Source organism: Cavenderia fasciculata, assembly GCF_000203815.1.
Source record: "Cavenderia fasciculata unplaced genomic scaffold Scf_Dfasci-G-b-285a01.f1-5, whole genome shotgun sequence".
NCBI classification, from domain to species: Eukaryota; Evosea; class Eumycetozoa; order Acytosteliales; family Cavenderiaceae; genus Cavenderia; species Cavenderia fasciculata.
In genome coordinates, this window is record NW_004457708.1 from 209,829 (window position 1) to 224,742 (window position 14,914).

The window sequence follows — 14,914 nt, forward strand, 5'->3', positions numbered from 1 at the left end:
TTCCAAATTGATTGCTGGTTTTTCAATTGTAAGATGAAGAATAAAGGCACATGCCAAAGAAATTACAAGGTTGAATATCGAGGTGGCGGCAACATCTACAACTGCATAGTGAAAGAGTGTTACTCTACAAAATGCAAATACCCAAATCACAATAGGGTGGACAATATAGGTAGAGTAGGTGAGTTTGGAGAGGTTCTTGAAAATAGGTTGTTCAAACAACCATGCAACAATCCCACCACGACCTGCAAAGGCAGTGATGATAAATAGACCAGCACCAATAACAAATCCAGTATGTCCAGATGCATTGAAAAAGGCATTATGAAGAGTTGACCATCCATCACCAATATATGAATTGTAAGAGATGAATGTAAAGAAAGTGGTGATACCAAGTGCAATGATATAGGAGAGGTAACGAACAGGTGCCTTGTTTTTGATGACTCGCATAATGACTGGTGTGTCAACAATCATTGCCATGGCCAAACCAACTGCATAGGCACCAACTCTTGTCCAGGGCTTTTGATAAATATCAGTTGTAAAATTAGTTACCTTTCCTTGTAGTTGGGTAAACTCGAAAAAGGTATTGAGTTTATACTTTAAAGTGATCCAAAAATTGGTTGTAAAGGTAATGGCAAAAAGTACAAACACAAAAGCAACTCCAAACTTTTTGTTCTTTTTGTAAAGGACTGCGGCTATAGGAGCGACAAAGATATAGTAGATCATGTCATCCCCAAGGTACCAACTCCATCCCATACAGCTGGTTTGTGGGTACAAAGTGTTGATGTACAAGAGGTTAGACCACCAGGAATTTTCACAACTAGAAGCTACACTATAATAACCAAACCACCATGGACCAGAACCAATTTGAGGACTAAGTTTCCAAAAGAAAAACAACATGAAAAAGTAGAGTGGCGAGAGACGGATATATCGATGTACAATGTATTTTAACCAAAACTTGTATTTTGGTCCATCAATATAAGTTGCTTTTTCAAGTTGTTGCAACAAACTGTTACAAACCAAAAATCCAGACAACATGAAAAAGGTATCAACTGCAAATTCTGCAGCACTTATCAATTGGAATGGTACAGTTGGGACGATATTAACCAAGACAGTTTGTAAATTATCATATCCAAAATTAATGTTGAATAAAATGTTGTGACCAATGACAACCCAACAGGTACCAAAGAAACGGATGCCATCCAACACATCAAAATGTTTCTTGTCAGAGGATGAGGTTGTAAAACTATGGTAGTTTTGGATCAACGAGAATGCCAATAGTATTTGGAGTGGTGTGGAGGCCTCTTTCATATCTCCTTGGTAGCTGCTGTTGTGGTTGATTTGATTCTTTTCCCAATCATCGTTTTTGTTGCTACTGATACGGTATGATTCAGTGTCTTGATTCTTTTTGGCTATTGCCTTATGTGTATAGAGATAGTATTCAGCAATAGTACCAGCACACACAAAGGCGGCGATAATAGAACACAAGATAATCATTACAATTGGACCAGCAGTCATTGGTAACTTGTCAGTAAGATTATCACCAGAATAACAATGAATGTCAAAACCACCTCCAAGACCAGCCTCTTCCAAGTAAGGGGCCATACCAGTCATATTGATCAATGTTTGTAATGCCATATTAATGTCAGTCTCTGAGCATGAAGAGGGAAGACATAATGCAGCCAATGCAGTAACAAATCCATTATCAGTGGTCACTGCACAATATTGTGAAACATTGCTTAGTAAACTTAAACAATTATCATAGTTTCCCAAGATCAAAAAATCCTTTTCCACTTGCTTCAATTACTAAATTAAAAAAAAAAGTTAGAATAAAGATAGATTGATTAATTTAATTTATACATACTTTCAAATGAGCTTGGATACTTTAATTTTGATAAAGCATATAAATCTGTTTCACATTGTGGTGATATTGATTCAGATGATGAACCACCAATCTGTTGTTGTTCAAATGTTGAATAAACATTGACAAGTGAAGCTCCAGATGCAATCGATTGTTTGGTGAAATCAACAAGTTTATGTAGGTCTGGTCTAGATACTCTTGCATCAACAACAATTGCTAATACTAAAACAAATATTGTTACAATAGTTATGATTTGATTTAATCTCACCATCTTTCTTTTGTTTAAAATAAAAAGAAATTGAAATATAAATCTAGAATGATTGATAAACTCCAACTCGCAACTTTTTAAAATTGAAAAGTATTACATCTCTCATCTCCTTGAGAGTCTTTAAAAGAAAAGAGAGGGAGTATGGATATATGCCATCACGTAAACACGATCACCTCTTTCGGGTATTGGGCTATTGATTCCTAGGTTGCCAAGAATGAGAATTTCGGGGTTATGAAAACTCGATGATATTATTAGTTTCTTTTTTTTAGTTTCGAAAATATCTTTTAATTATTTATTTTATAGATTTAAATTAATTTAGGAAAACCTTTAGATTTAAAAAGATTTAAAACACTTGTAATATTATTTGGAAGTATTTCAAATCTAAAAGAGGTTGTTGATATTTTAAGGATATCGCCTGTTGCTAGGGGTTTTGATTCCTTGTAAAAGACGGCTTCGGGTGGTGATAAAAATTGAGTTTCCTTGGTGAATGTTGCCATTTGATCTTGAAGTATTCTGGTGCCATTGATAAATGTATTGTTGTTTCTTGCAAAGCTGGCAACTGCAAATCGATTCTTGGTCAAGTCATATTCAATGACTGCGTGGTGATGAGATACTGCTCTGTCCTTTAGCCAAATATCTGTAGATATACCATTCTTTTTCTTTCCTCTACCAATGATAATTCTACTCAATTTCATTTGATGTGCTAAAGATTCTCCTCCTTCTGCTGTAATCATATATAATACAGCTATCGGTATAGATAATATATAAATTGAATCTGTAAAAATGCCTCTTACAAATGTTGGTGATGCTATTGATAATGATTGTTGTACAATGTTTGAAGAAGATGTAATTTGAACTGAATGAATTGGTGTAGGAGAAAGAGGTAGAGGTGGTTGTGGAGGAGGATCTATTTTTTGAGCAACTTGATCTATTTTTTGATCAACTTGAGTTATAATTGGAGAAACAAGAGGATTAGAAAGTGGAAGTAAAAGTTGTACTGGTTGTGGTGATGTAGGTGGTTGAGGTTGACTTGTTGTTGTTGTAGTTGGTGTATTATTTGATTCAGATAATTGAGTTCCTCCCATCTTTACAATAACCTTTTTAAAATCACCTCCTGGAGATGGTACTTTGAATGTCATATTTAGTCTAGATGGAGAGATTGTTGGATTTTGTGTAGTAACAGGTGTTGTTGATGAGGGTGATGACAATATACCAGTTGTAGTTGTCGCTGTTGTTGTCGATGAAACAACAGCAGTTGGTATTATAACTGGTGATGGTGAAGGTGGTGATGGGGTACTGGGAGATGGGAAAACAGCTGGTGGTAATGGTACAGTCTTTGACTTTGTTGGTTTTTTAGATGGTGGAGGTTGTGGAATTTGCAAGGTTGATGGTTTGTATGGTGAAGGTGAAATGGTCGATGATGACGATGATGATAACGTTTCGACAGCAGGTGGTTGTTGTTGTTGACCTACAATGGTTGGTACTCTTGGTAATCTTGGTAATCTTGGACTAAGTATTGTCTTTGGAACAAATGGTGATTCTGGTTGTTGGATGGAAGTGTTTGGTGTCGACGATGAAGCAGATGGAGTTGACACTAAAATAGTTGAAGAATCCAATGATGGAGACATTGGAGTGGTAGGTGGTGATAATTGACCAGACTTTTGAATTGGTGAAACAATTTCAGAAGGTGTGGTGGTGGTAGTAGTAGCAGAGGGAGAGGATGAAGGTGAATTTTTGTGTTGAATACGAAGTGGTAATCGACCATAAATTTGTCGATGATCGGTAGATATTGGTTTGTCGGGTGTAGAGATGGGAGCTATAGTTGGTAAAGGACTAGACACCCATTGTTCAGTGACAGAGTGTTTTGTTGTATCTTCTGGACTGGCAGGAATAACAATCGATACTTCACTAAAAGATTCTTGATCATCTAAAGTCGTGGCAGTAGTGGTAGCGGCACCCTTTGTTTTCTTTAGAGTTGGCAAATTGGTTATAGTCGATTTATCCATTGATTTTCTTTTGAAAAATTTGGCTATGTTTTGTGATTGAGGTTGAGGTTGAGATTGAGATCGATCAATTTCCATTTGTTGTGGTTCCTCCTCTTCTTTTCCAATTTCCTTTTGTAATTCTTTTTCCTTTTCCTTTTGTGCTTCCAATTCTCTTTTTTCTTGTCTTTCTCGGTCTCTTCTATCACGTTCTTCTTTTTCCTTTTCTTTTCTCTCTCTTTCTCTTTCTTTTTCCTTTTCTCTTCTTTCAGATTCTTGTCTTTCTCTTTCTCTTTGTCTCTCTTTTTTAGAATCTTTTTTTGGTGCTGGTGTTGGTATTGGTGGTGTTGGTATAGGAATAGGAATTTCAATCTCTTTTTCTTTTTCCTTTTCTTTTTCCTCTTTTTCTTTTGTCTTTTCGACTCTTCTACTTCCATTTGATTTTTTACTACTACTACTACTACTACTACTATCAATATCCATCATAGAGTTTGTTGTTGGAGTAGATGGTTCGGAAACAAAAGTTGTTGTTGTTGTTGTTGTCGTTGTCGGTTGAACTTGGGGTGGATTAAAAGATGAAGATGGATTAGAGGATGGATTTGAAGTTGAATGAAAATTTGCGCGTGCTTGGAATATTTGATTATTAATTTGCATTAATCTTTGCCATGCAAGAAATTGTGTAAATAATGGTGATAATGAAGACATTACAAATGAATTACAATTATCAATTGGTTGATTTGATAAATCACTTGGGAATATTCCAAATTCTGATGGCTATAAAAAAGAAAATTATAATGTCAATTGTTTAAAATTTCAAAATTTAATAAACATACCATTGAAGCAACAGATAATCTTCTTTGTTCTTTTAGTAATTGATCCAATTTCTTTAAATTTTCATTATTTGCGTCTTGTTGTTCTTCATCATCCATATAAACATCATGATCTCCATCCTTATTTTTTTGCCTACTAGTAGCTTTTCCACTACGATGAGAAACTTTACTATTATTATTATTATTCTTTTGATTATTATTATTATTATTATTATTTATATCCGTTTGTTGTTGTTGTTGTTGATTATTATTAGTCAAAAATGAATAATTATCTTTTCCAAATAAATCAACAATTAATTGATGATCATAATAATCTTTTGATGATAATCCCTAAATGATCATTAAAAAGATAATAATGTTTAATAAAAAACAATCTTCTAGATTTAGTTGTTTTGGGATACAAACATTTCCATAAATATTTTCATAGAATGGATCACGATAAGAAGGATTATAACGATTTTGAAATACTTTGGGAGCAGTTGCACCACCAATAGTACTGTCACCACCAAATTCAAGAGTGAATCGATCACTTAGGAATGGAGAGTGAATATTTCTACGATTTTTGTTTGAATCGTTTGTAAAGCTATTTTGATTGTTCTCCATCGACGACACTGATGAAGATGTAGATGCTACTGATTCCTTTTCTTTTTTGTTTGATTGATTATTACTTTTTTGTTGTTGTTGTTTATCGGCATGTAAATCACATTTCCAAGTAAGAGGTTTTCGAACCAATGGAGGATCCAAACAATAAGTGTGAACTGAAATTCTACATTTTGAATGTGAACAATGTAACATATCTTCCATTGAATCATCACCATCACAAACATTACAAAATGATTGTTTAAATGAATTATCTAGAAAAGGTAAAAAGAAAAAGAAAGAAAGAAAGGATTGTTTAATATTTTGATTTTTTTTTTTTTTAGATCATTCATATCATACTTAATAAATATTCTTCAGGTAATGTAAAACATGATGGATTCAATGTATCTAATGAATCAAATAATGATGACAGTATTGATTTTGAATGTTTTGGTTTAGGGTTCTAGAAAAAAAAAAGGTGTTAATATCACATATTTATATATATATATCACATCTCGATCATATCATACTTTATTTTGTTCACAAGAATGACAAAACCAATCACCTTCAGGAAGAGAGGATACTGGTGGATCCAAACACATCATATGGAATGCGCATTCACATGATTCGCAACATAACAAATCACCTCCATCATGACATGCATCACAGAAATCATTATTAACCAATCCAACAGAATTCTAAAAAGATAAAATAGATAGATTAGATTAGGTATATATAATCAGTATAAATATAGATAGAGATATATATATATCATTTGATTCATACCAATTGTTCTTCATTTTCATTGACGATATAGAATTGAAGGTTCTCTTTGACACGTTCTTTTGCAACTTGTCTTTCTCTTGTAACCTTTTGTTTCTCTTCTTTTTTCTTCATTGCTATTCTTCTATTTGTATGTAAGTCCGATTGAGAACCTATAGTTTGTTGTTGTTGTTGTTGTGGTTGCGTTGTGGATGATGTTGTTGTTGATGTTGATGTTCCAAGTGAACTTGCATGCACACCAGTCATTTGATGCACCAATCAATCAATATAAGAATGTCAGATGAGTTGATATGATAGTATTGGTATTGAACGAGTTGATTGATTGATCGATCGATCTATATAGATTGATAGATCTTACACCAAAGAATGATAATGAAAACTAAACTAATTATGACTTCAAAAAAACAAACAAATATTAAATTAAAGATGAAGTTGGAAAATAAACGAGAGTTGGAGTTACACCCCCTCATCTCTCTCTCTCTCTCTCTATAAATCGAATCGATCATTCAATACTAGTATATATCTATATATTCTATATTCTATATTGATTTATTATTATTTAGTTTATTTATTGAGAACGTCGGTATGTTGAATAAAAGCATTGACTATTGATAACTTGTGAGGAGTGTATTTGGCAGTGATGGCACGCAATTCAGATTGACACCATTGATACAATTCGATTTGTGGCTCGCGAAGTTTAGTAGTTCCATAACCATGTGTATTACAGAATGAAAATATACACTAAATAAAAAAAGAAAGAAAGAAAGAGATTGGTTAAAAAAAGAAAGAAAGAAAGATATTCATTCTTTTGATTTCTTCTTCTTACCATAATGATACCATAAAGAGCAGTTAGATTAGTTGGAGGAATAGCATTATCTTGAGAGGTGTGATTATTAAGTTCGAGTGAATGAGTATAGTATTTAAGAGCGACGATATAGTTTTCAGCACCTCCTATACTATAAATCAACTCTGCATATTTAACATAATAAATGTAATTGATTGGTGCTGCCAATATTAATTCTTCATAACAAAACATTGCATTCTTGAATCTACAAATATTAATATATTGATTAGATTAATATTCATTTATCTTTCATTCAATTCTATTTCTATTATTCATTTCATCTTACGATAATAATTTAATATTTAGATGAGCCAATTCTAACCAAGCTTCAGGATCAATCATAAAAGCTTGAAGATAGGTATTTAACATTGTGATGGCTTGTTGATATTGACCCTTTGATTTCAAGATGGATACTTGTCTCTTCATGGTCAATTGATCGGCCGGATATTTTTCCAATACACCTACATAGATATCGTTTGCTTTGCCAAAGGTATTGCTACACTCTAATTGCATAGCTCGCAATCTCGATACTCTTACACTCTTTTCTCCAAACTTTTTAACCAATCTATCTTCTATAAATTCTGATGCTTCCTTTGCTTTGTTACATTCTAATAATGCCAATACAACTTGTTCAACAATATCATATGCTACACAAACAGAGAAAGTATTAGTCACTAACCATTCATATATATATCTTTCTTTCTTTTTCTTTACCTTCATTCTCTGTAGTAATCTTTGAAAAGTATTTAGATAAAAGAGTAGAACCCAAGTCTGCTACCAATCTTGTTGATCTAAGCTTTGTGATTCTAAGGAATCGGAGAAACTCTATCACCAACTTTGCATCAAATGACTTTTTATATACCTTTTCTCTATATTCTTTTAATTGTGCTACTTCACTTTGATTAATATCCATGATTAATATATATACACAAAACAACAAACTTGGTCAAAGCGCACATACATAATACTTGTCTGTTTGGTGAACTTGCAAAAAAAAGCTTTTTATTTTTTTTTTTTGAGACAACACACGAAACGAGAGAGAGGATATGATTATCACGTTTCATTCTCATCTTTTAGTATCACTAGTTTATATTTATATATATATATTTGTTTAGATAGATAGGATGGTGAAAGCATTTATAGAGGCATCAGGCGATAATGTAGAAACCTCTCCTTCACTATACGTCTTTTTCGATCGTGACCGATACCTGTTTGAATGCGGTGAAGGTACACAGAGATATGTGACACAACGTAACAGCTTTAGTTTGGCTAAACTCAATGCTATATTCCTCTCGTCGCTTTCATGGGACTCTGTAGGAGGTGTCATGGGCTCTCTGCTCACTATGAGCGATATTGGGACCAATGAGGTGGTCATTTATGCACCGGTCGGATTCTCGGCCATCTTACAAGCCGCCAAACCTTTCCTCAAGAGATCGTTGATTGTTCATGTCAAGGAAGTAGTCTCTTCACATCAATTTCAAGATGAATCATTACGTGTTCAAATCTTACCAATTTCAAATAAACCCAATACTGAACAACAACAACAACAACAACCATCAGTTAATCATATTACAATTGGTGGTAATTCTCAATCATCCTCTTCTTCTAATAATAATAATAATAAGACACCACAATCAGATGATGAAAATGAATCATCATCATCATCATTTGATCCAATCAATGCAGAATGTACAACAAGACAAGGGTCACCTCAATCAACCATTCTCTCAACTACAACAACATCAAACCTTCAAGAAGATAGAGAAGACCAAACAAGAGAAACAAAGAGAAAGAAAACTGAAGAATCACCAGAGCAATCACTTAGATTTACAGTTGACCAAGATACATCATCATCACCAGAACAACACAAGTCATTAGATTCACCAAGAAAATCAATTGATTCAGATGTTGTACATTGTTATATCGTTCGTAGTAATGAATTTGCAGGAACTTTTCTTCCAGACAAAGCAAAGGAACTTGGAATTCGTCCAGGTCCACTTTTTAAAAGATTGGTAGCTGGTGAATCACTTACCAATCAAGATGGTATATTAGTTCATCCTCATCAAGTTATGGAACCTGCTTCTCCTTCTTCTGTATGTTGTAAATGAAAAATAGAAGAGAAATAGAAAATAGTAACTAATTTTGTTTTGTTTGATATTTTTTGTTTAGAATATTGGAATTATTAGATGTCCAACAATTGAATATATTCAAGGAGTAATTGGATGTAAGGAGTTTTCAGAGTATTTTAGAAAAGATGATCCTACCAATGCTAAAAAGATATTGACAGTATTTCATATTGCACCCAAGGTGGTATTGAATCATCCCGATTATTTGACATTTATAGAACGATTTGGAGATGAAACCAAACACATTATTATGAATCAAGAGAGTTGTCAATACTTTCCATCATTCCAACGTTCTGAGCAATTTGTCACTCAACTATCACTCTTGACATCATCCCTCTTCCCATCTGGTGTCAAACCACGTCAAGTTTCTCCCATTCTAACACCACAAAATGAAGCTCGTATTTCTCCATCACTCGCCAAAAATATGTTACCAATCAATAAGATCACTCGTGTAACTTTGGGTCCACCAAAACAAGCTGGTGAAATTGAATTTCTTTCTTTATCTGATTGTATAAATGATGGTTTAATTACTACTCCTGATAATACTAATCAACAAAATAATCAACAACAACAAAATATTTCTGAACAATCTAATAATCAAACTGAAGATTCAGAAATGAATTATAAAGTAGCAAAACAAGTAGTTGAAAAATGTGTTTTATCAAATTCAAAATTTTCAAGTCAAATGGAAGAGATCAAATCGATGGAAGCCAAGTTGGAGAGTATGGAGAAATTGGATTCAGAGATGTATCCAAGAATATTGTTTACTGGGACGGGATCTGCTATCCCATCATTGTTGCGTAATGTAACTGGTCATCATGTGTTGATGGAGACTGGTGCTGGTATGTTGTTGGATGCTGGTGAGGGGACGTTTGGACAAATGTCTCGTTTCTACGGTCCCGACAAGATCGACTATGTGTTGGCCGGTCTACGTGTCATTTGGATCTCCCATTTACACGCCGATCATCATTTGGGTACACCAGGCATTCTCCAGAAACGTTTAGAGTTGGAAAAACGTGATAATATCAAGTTGCCACCCGTCATTGTCATTGCACCACAGTCGATTATCACATGGCTCAACAAGACGGACAAGGTACGTCCGTTGGGTCATATAGGCATTTCGATCGATCGTATGGCCAATGAAATCAAGACACTCAAGCCTGCTTTAATCGATCTGGGTATTGTCGAGATTATCAATGTGCCTGTGATCCATTGTTACAAGGCGTTTGGTATTGTCGTCACACTCAAGAATGGCTTCAAGTTTACTTATTCAGGCGATACCCGTCCATGTCCGTTGTTGGCTTCAGAGGGTAAATCGTCAGACGTACTCTTGCACGAAGCAACCATGTCGGATGACTTGTGGGAAGAGGCCATCAAGAAACGTCACAGCACCGTTGGTGAAGCACTCAAGGTTGGAAAAGACATGGGTGCCAAGTTTACCATCCTCACTCATTTCAGTCAACGTTATCCCAAGATGCCTCAACTCGAACAAAATCAACGCGCGCGATTCGGACTTGCCTTTGATCTCTTACAAGTCGCTCCCTTCCAATACCCACTTCTCGAAAGCTTGATCCAGCCTGCCAACACTCTAGCCGAATTCGAAAGACTCAAAGATATCCAAGAACGTAATGATACAGTCTCTACTTCTGTCATTCCTAAAAAGGTAGGAGCTAAACAAAAGCAACAACAACAACAACAACAAAAACAACAAAAAAGAAAACAAATTGATAATGATGATAAAGAAAATGAAAAAGAAAAGGAAAAGGAAAATTAACATATTGTATAAAGATTTAAAAAAAAACGAGGGAGAAATTGAGGGAATAACCATTTATATATTATTATTATCACTACTATAGAGTAAATATTTAAAAAGATATAAAGTATTTTTGGTTCTAATTTTAATAATTTTCTTTTTTTTTTCAAAAAATAACTATTTTAGATTTCACATTTAATGGAACCAGAATATCCATTGATAGATTATGTTTCAAAACTATTTCCAAAGAAACAAAAACCAGAAAAAACAACATTTAGAAAACCAATATCATTATTAAAAAGAGAACAAAAAGTAAAAGAAAAAGTAAAAGAAAGTAAACAACAACAACAACATCAACTTGGTGAAAGAAAACAAGAAGAAAGAAAAGGAAAAGGAAAAGGTCAACAACAACAACAACAAAAATTAAAAGTACCACTACCATCACAACTTTTAGAGGGATTGGAGGATAATGAAGAGATTCCAAATTTTCAAGAAACTCATAACCTACTTGCTAGTCGTTTAAAATCAACTAGACAACAACAAAAAGAATCAAATTCCTTTATTGTTGAATCAAGGGATCATTTTGAAAAAAAGAAAAAACAAAATAATAATCAAAATAATAATAATAGAAGAAATAATAATAATAATAATAATAATAATAATAATAGTAGTAGGAAAAATAGTAGTAAATCAGTTTCAAAGGAAGTTATTGATTTTGATAGAATTTTAAAAAATAATTATTCTACTTTTAATAATAATACTAGTAGTAGTAGTAGAAGTAACCCTAACCTTGGCTATTATATAGGAACTAATTTAAATCATTTTTCAACTATAAACTATTTAAGGAATTTAACAAAGTTATTTAAATAGTAAATAAATAAATAATAATAAATAATTTAATTTAATGTTTTTTTTTTTAAATTAAAATATATTACTTTCTCGTTGAGAGAAATCACACAATTTTATTTTGAGGTTTCAGTTCGAATCAAAGGTACTTAGGAATTTAGTCCCCCCTCCTCCTTTCCCTCCTCCTCCTCCTGTGTCTACACTCACTCGCCATTCCACTCACTCACTCACTTTTCTTCTTCTTTTGTTTTAGTTTCTTTATTCTATTATTAACAACGATGATGATGATGATGATTTAGTTTCGTTGTAAATGAATAGTAATAGTAGTAGTAATAATAATAGTAGGAGAAGTAGAAGTAGAAGCAGTAGTGGTCTTCGTTATCCTCGTAGTTCTGGTCGTCAAAGTTCAAAACCTTCGGACCGTTTAAACGAGTTGTTACTTTGTTTACATTTACAATGCAAGACATTCAAGAATCAATGTATAGATGGTGTACATGTCTTTGCGTTTAGGTCAAGACGAGGAAGAATCAAGCATGACAGTGACTACCACAGCAAGCCATGCGAACGAATAGATCCCTCTATCGAGTGTCCTGGATGTGCTCGATTTTCCGTTAAAGAAGGGAAGGCTTGTCCTCATCAAGGCTGCAAAAGAACCTACCTCGGCACCAAACATGTAAATTGTCTTCAATCACATAGAGACTGTCCTAAATCTTGCAAGATTTGCATTGATTTAAAATCACATAGTGAATACAATAGTCTTATAACTAGAAATAGAACTAGAAGGAATAATAATAATAATAATAATAATAATAATAATAATAATAATAATAATAATAATAATAATAATAATAATACTAATAATAATAAAAGTAGTGATAGTGATGACAGTGACAGTAGTGGAGATAGTGAAAGTGAAAGTGATAGTGATAGTGATAGTGATGATAGCAGTAGTTATAGTGATAGTGAAGGTAGTAGTGATGGTAGTGATGTTAGTAGTGATGAAAAAGCTACTACTACCACTACTACTACGACCGCTACTACTACTAATAGTGAAAGTGAAAAGGAATGTTATCATGGATTACTACTCAAAAGAAAATTGGTCACTAAACAACAACAATCATCAATCATGGAAACAAAGACAAAAAAGATTAAAGAAGATGATGATGATGATGAAGATGATCCATCTTTATCTTTATTGAAAACAACAATAACAATACCAAAATTGAATTCAACACCACGATTGGAAACTACTAAAATGGATTGTTGTAATCCAGATCACCAAAAACTTTGGGCTTACTCTCCTTTGGGAATTCCTGTCAACAACAACAACAACAATAGTACTAATGGTTTAGAGACAGATTCTCAGACATCAACACAATGTCACCAATGTTTAATTTGGAACAAATATCATCAACCTCCATTTACAATGAAAGAAGTGTTTAGTGATACTAACGTAGTAGACAACTTGGTTACAATCGCTTCTTCGAAACAACAACTACCATATTCTTGGAATCGAATGGGTAGTACTAAAGCCGATGGTATCAACTTTACAAAGTACCAATACAATTGTAGTGTCACTGATTGTGAATGTATCAAATTGGTTCAACACTATCCAATCAATCACGATAACAATCGTTATATTGAATTGATTATCTATCAAGGAGTTCATAATCATCCCTCCAATAATAGCAAACCTCTTACTATTAAAATACCCTTGACTCCTACTCCACAACGTCCTCCTCCTCTTTCTCTCTTTTCAGCATCGACAAGAACCTGTACAAACTTGGATCACCAACAGATTTGTAATACAAATCCAATCGCTCTATCAACTTTATTATTTATTAAAAATAATACAATTTGCAAACAATGTAAACGATTTATTAATGATCAACAACAACCAACTACCGAAACTATTCAAATTAATAATAATAATAACAATATTAATCAAATTAATAATATTGATATTAATATTAATAATAATAATAATAATCATTCCCATCCTCCTCCTCCTTCAACTACTTCAATTATAACTGAACCAATCATTGATTATAATACAACAACACCAACAACAACAACAACAACAAAACAAAATGGATTATCATCATTCAAAACCGACTCTGAACCTTTTATTCAAAATTTGGTTAGCATGTTATTAAATGGAATCAAAAAGGAATAGAACAATAGATAGAATGAATATTTATTTATCAAGCTAAAAAAGACAACTAATCTAATAATAAAGTTGTGTTTGGCCAAACATTTATTTATTTATTTATTTATTTGCATAAGTAATTTGCTCTTTACATATGATGTTTTAAAAATAATGATCAAGTTGTAGGTAGGGGGACTGGGTAGTCCCAATTGTTGATCTAAAGACCCCAACAATTAGCAACCATCAGAACAACGGTTTTGGCATCTGAAATCATTCTCCTTGCATGATGAACAACATGGCATTCCATAAGCTACATTAAGAGATCCCAAAAGGGCAAACAAGAACAAGACCAAGAGAATTAAAAACTTTGCTTCCATTTCTAAAAAAGAAAAAGAAAAAGAAAAAGAAAAAAATTAACAAAGGTTCCAGTGGATGGATTTAATTTAATATTAGTTTGAAAATATACAAACTTTAAAATTTGATTTGATTGATTAGATTAATTGAATAATTTGATTAGATTGAATATTATTTGATTGATTGAATGAATTGATTTGATGATTTGAAATTGGACTTGGAAGGAGGAGTCTTGTATTTATACCTTTCTTTTTACAATTGAATTTCCAAAAAATGATGGTGATCCATGAAATTATTAATAGAATTAATCGAAGAAAGGATAACTCTTGTAAAATGATTAGATTGGAAGAAGTAGGGTCGATTCAAATTTGCATCAAGGAGATAAAATTAAGTGATCATAACAAATATGGCATTGAATGAATTACTATTCTTGTGTAAAGTTCAAGGATGATCAACCACACTATTGACTTTTGATTGACGATTGGTAACTTCACGTGAGCTTTGCTAAAACTTTGAAATTTACTGGTTAACTGGGGGAGGGCATT

General features: G+C 32.9%; 5 protein-coding genes across 5 annotated transcripts; 2 read left to right on the forward strand and 3 right to left on the reverse strand.

Moving 5' to 3' along the window:
* Nucleotides 1–22: 22 nt before the first annotated feature.
* On the reverse strand, nt 23–2,126 carry DFA_03769 (uncharacterized protein; the record flags this gene model as incomplete). The annotated part of the gene is made up of 3 exons (XM_004357043.1): nt 23–101; nt 218–1,741; nt 1,855–2,126. The coding sequence occupies 3 exons, from the start codon at nt 2,124–2,126 to the stop codon at nt 23–25; spliced, it is 1,875 nt and encodes a 624-aa protein (XP_004357098.1).
* A 302-nt stretch (nt 2,127–2,428) lies between these two features.
* DFA_03770 (uncharacterized protein) lies at nt 2,429–6,543 on the reverse strand (the record flags this gene model as incomplete). The annotated part of the gene is made up of 6 exons (XM_004357044.1): nt 2,429–4,879; nt 4,939–5,265; nt 5,341–5,789; nt 5,875–5,977; nt 6,045–6,212; nt 6,301–6,543. 6 exons carry the CDS (start codon nt 6,541–6,543, stop codon nt 2,429–2,431), a joined length of 3,741 nt encoding a protein of 1,246 aa, XP_004357099.1.
* Nucleotides 6,544–6,861: 318 nt separating this feature from the next.
* Nucleotides 6,862–8,054, reverse strand: DFA_03771 (uncharacterized protein; the record flags this gene model as incomplete). Its single annotated transcript, XM_004357045.1, has 4 exons — nt 6,862–7,038; nt 7,124–7,346; nt 7,428–7,815; nt 7,856–8,054. 4 exons carry the CDS (start codon nt 8,052–8,054, stop codon nt 6,862–6,864), a joined length of 987 nt encoding a protein of 328 aa, XP_004357100.1.
* Nucleotides 8,055–8,265: 211 nt separating this feature from the next.
* Nucleotides 8,266–11,041, forward strand: DFA_03772 (uncharacterized protein; the record flags this gene model as incomplete). The annotated part of the gene is made up of 2 exons (XM_004357046.1): nt 8,266–9,234; nt 9,311–11,041. 2 exons carry the CDS (start codon nt 8,266–8,268, stop codon nt 11,039–11,041), a joined length of 2,700 nt encoding a protein of 899 aa, XP_004357101.1.
* Nucleotides 11,042–11,218: 177 nt separating this feature from the next.
* DFA_03773 (prespore-specific protein) lies at nt 11,219–14,042 on the forward strand (the record flags this gene model as incomplete). Its single annotated transcript, XM_004357047.1, has 2 exons — nt 11,219–11,889; nt 12,185–14,042. 2 exons carry the CDS (start codon nt 11,219–11,221, stop codon nt 14,040–14,042), a joined length of 2,529 nt encoding a protein of 842 aa, XP_004357102.1.
* Between the last annotated feature and the right edge of the window lie 872 nt (nt 14,043–14,914).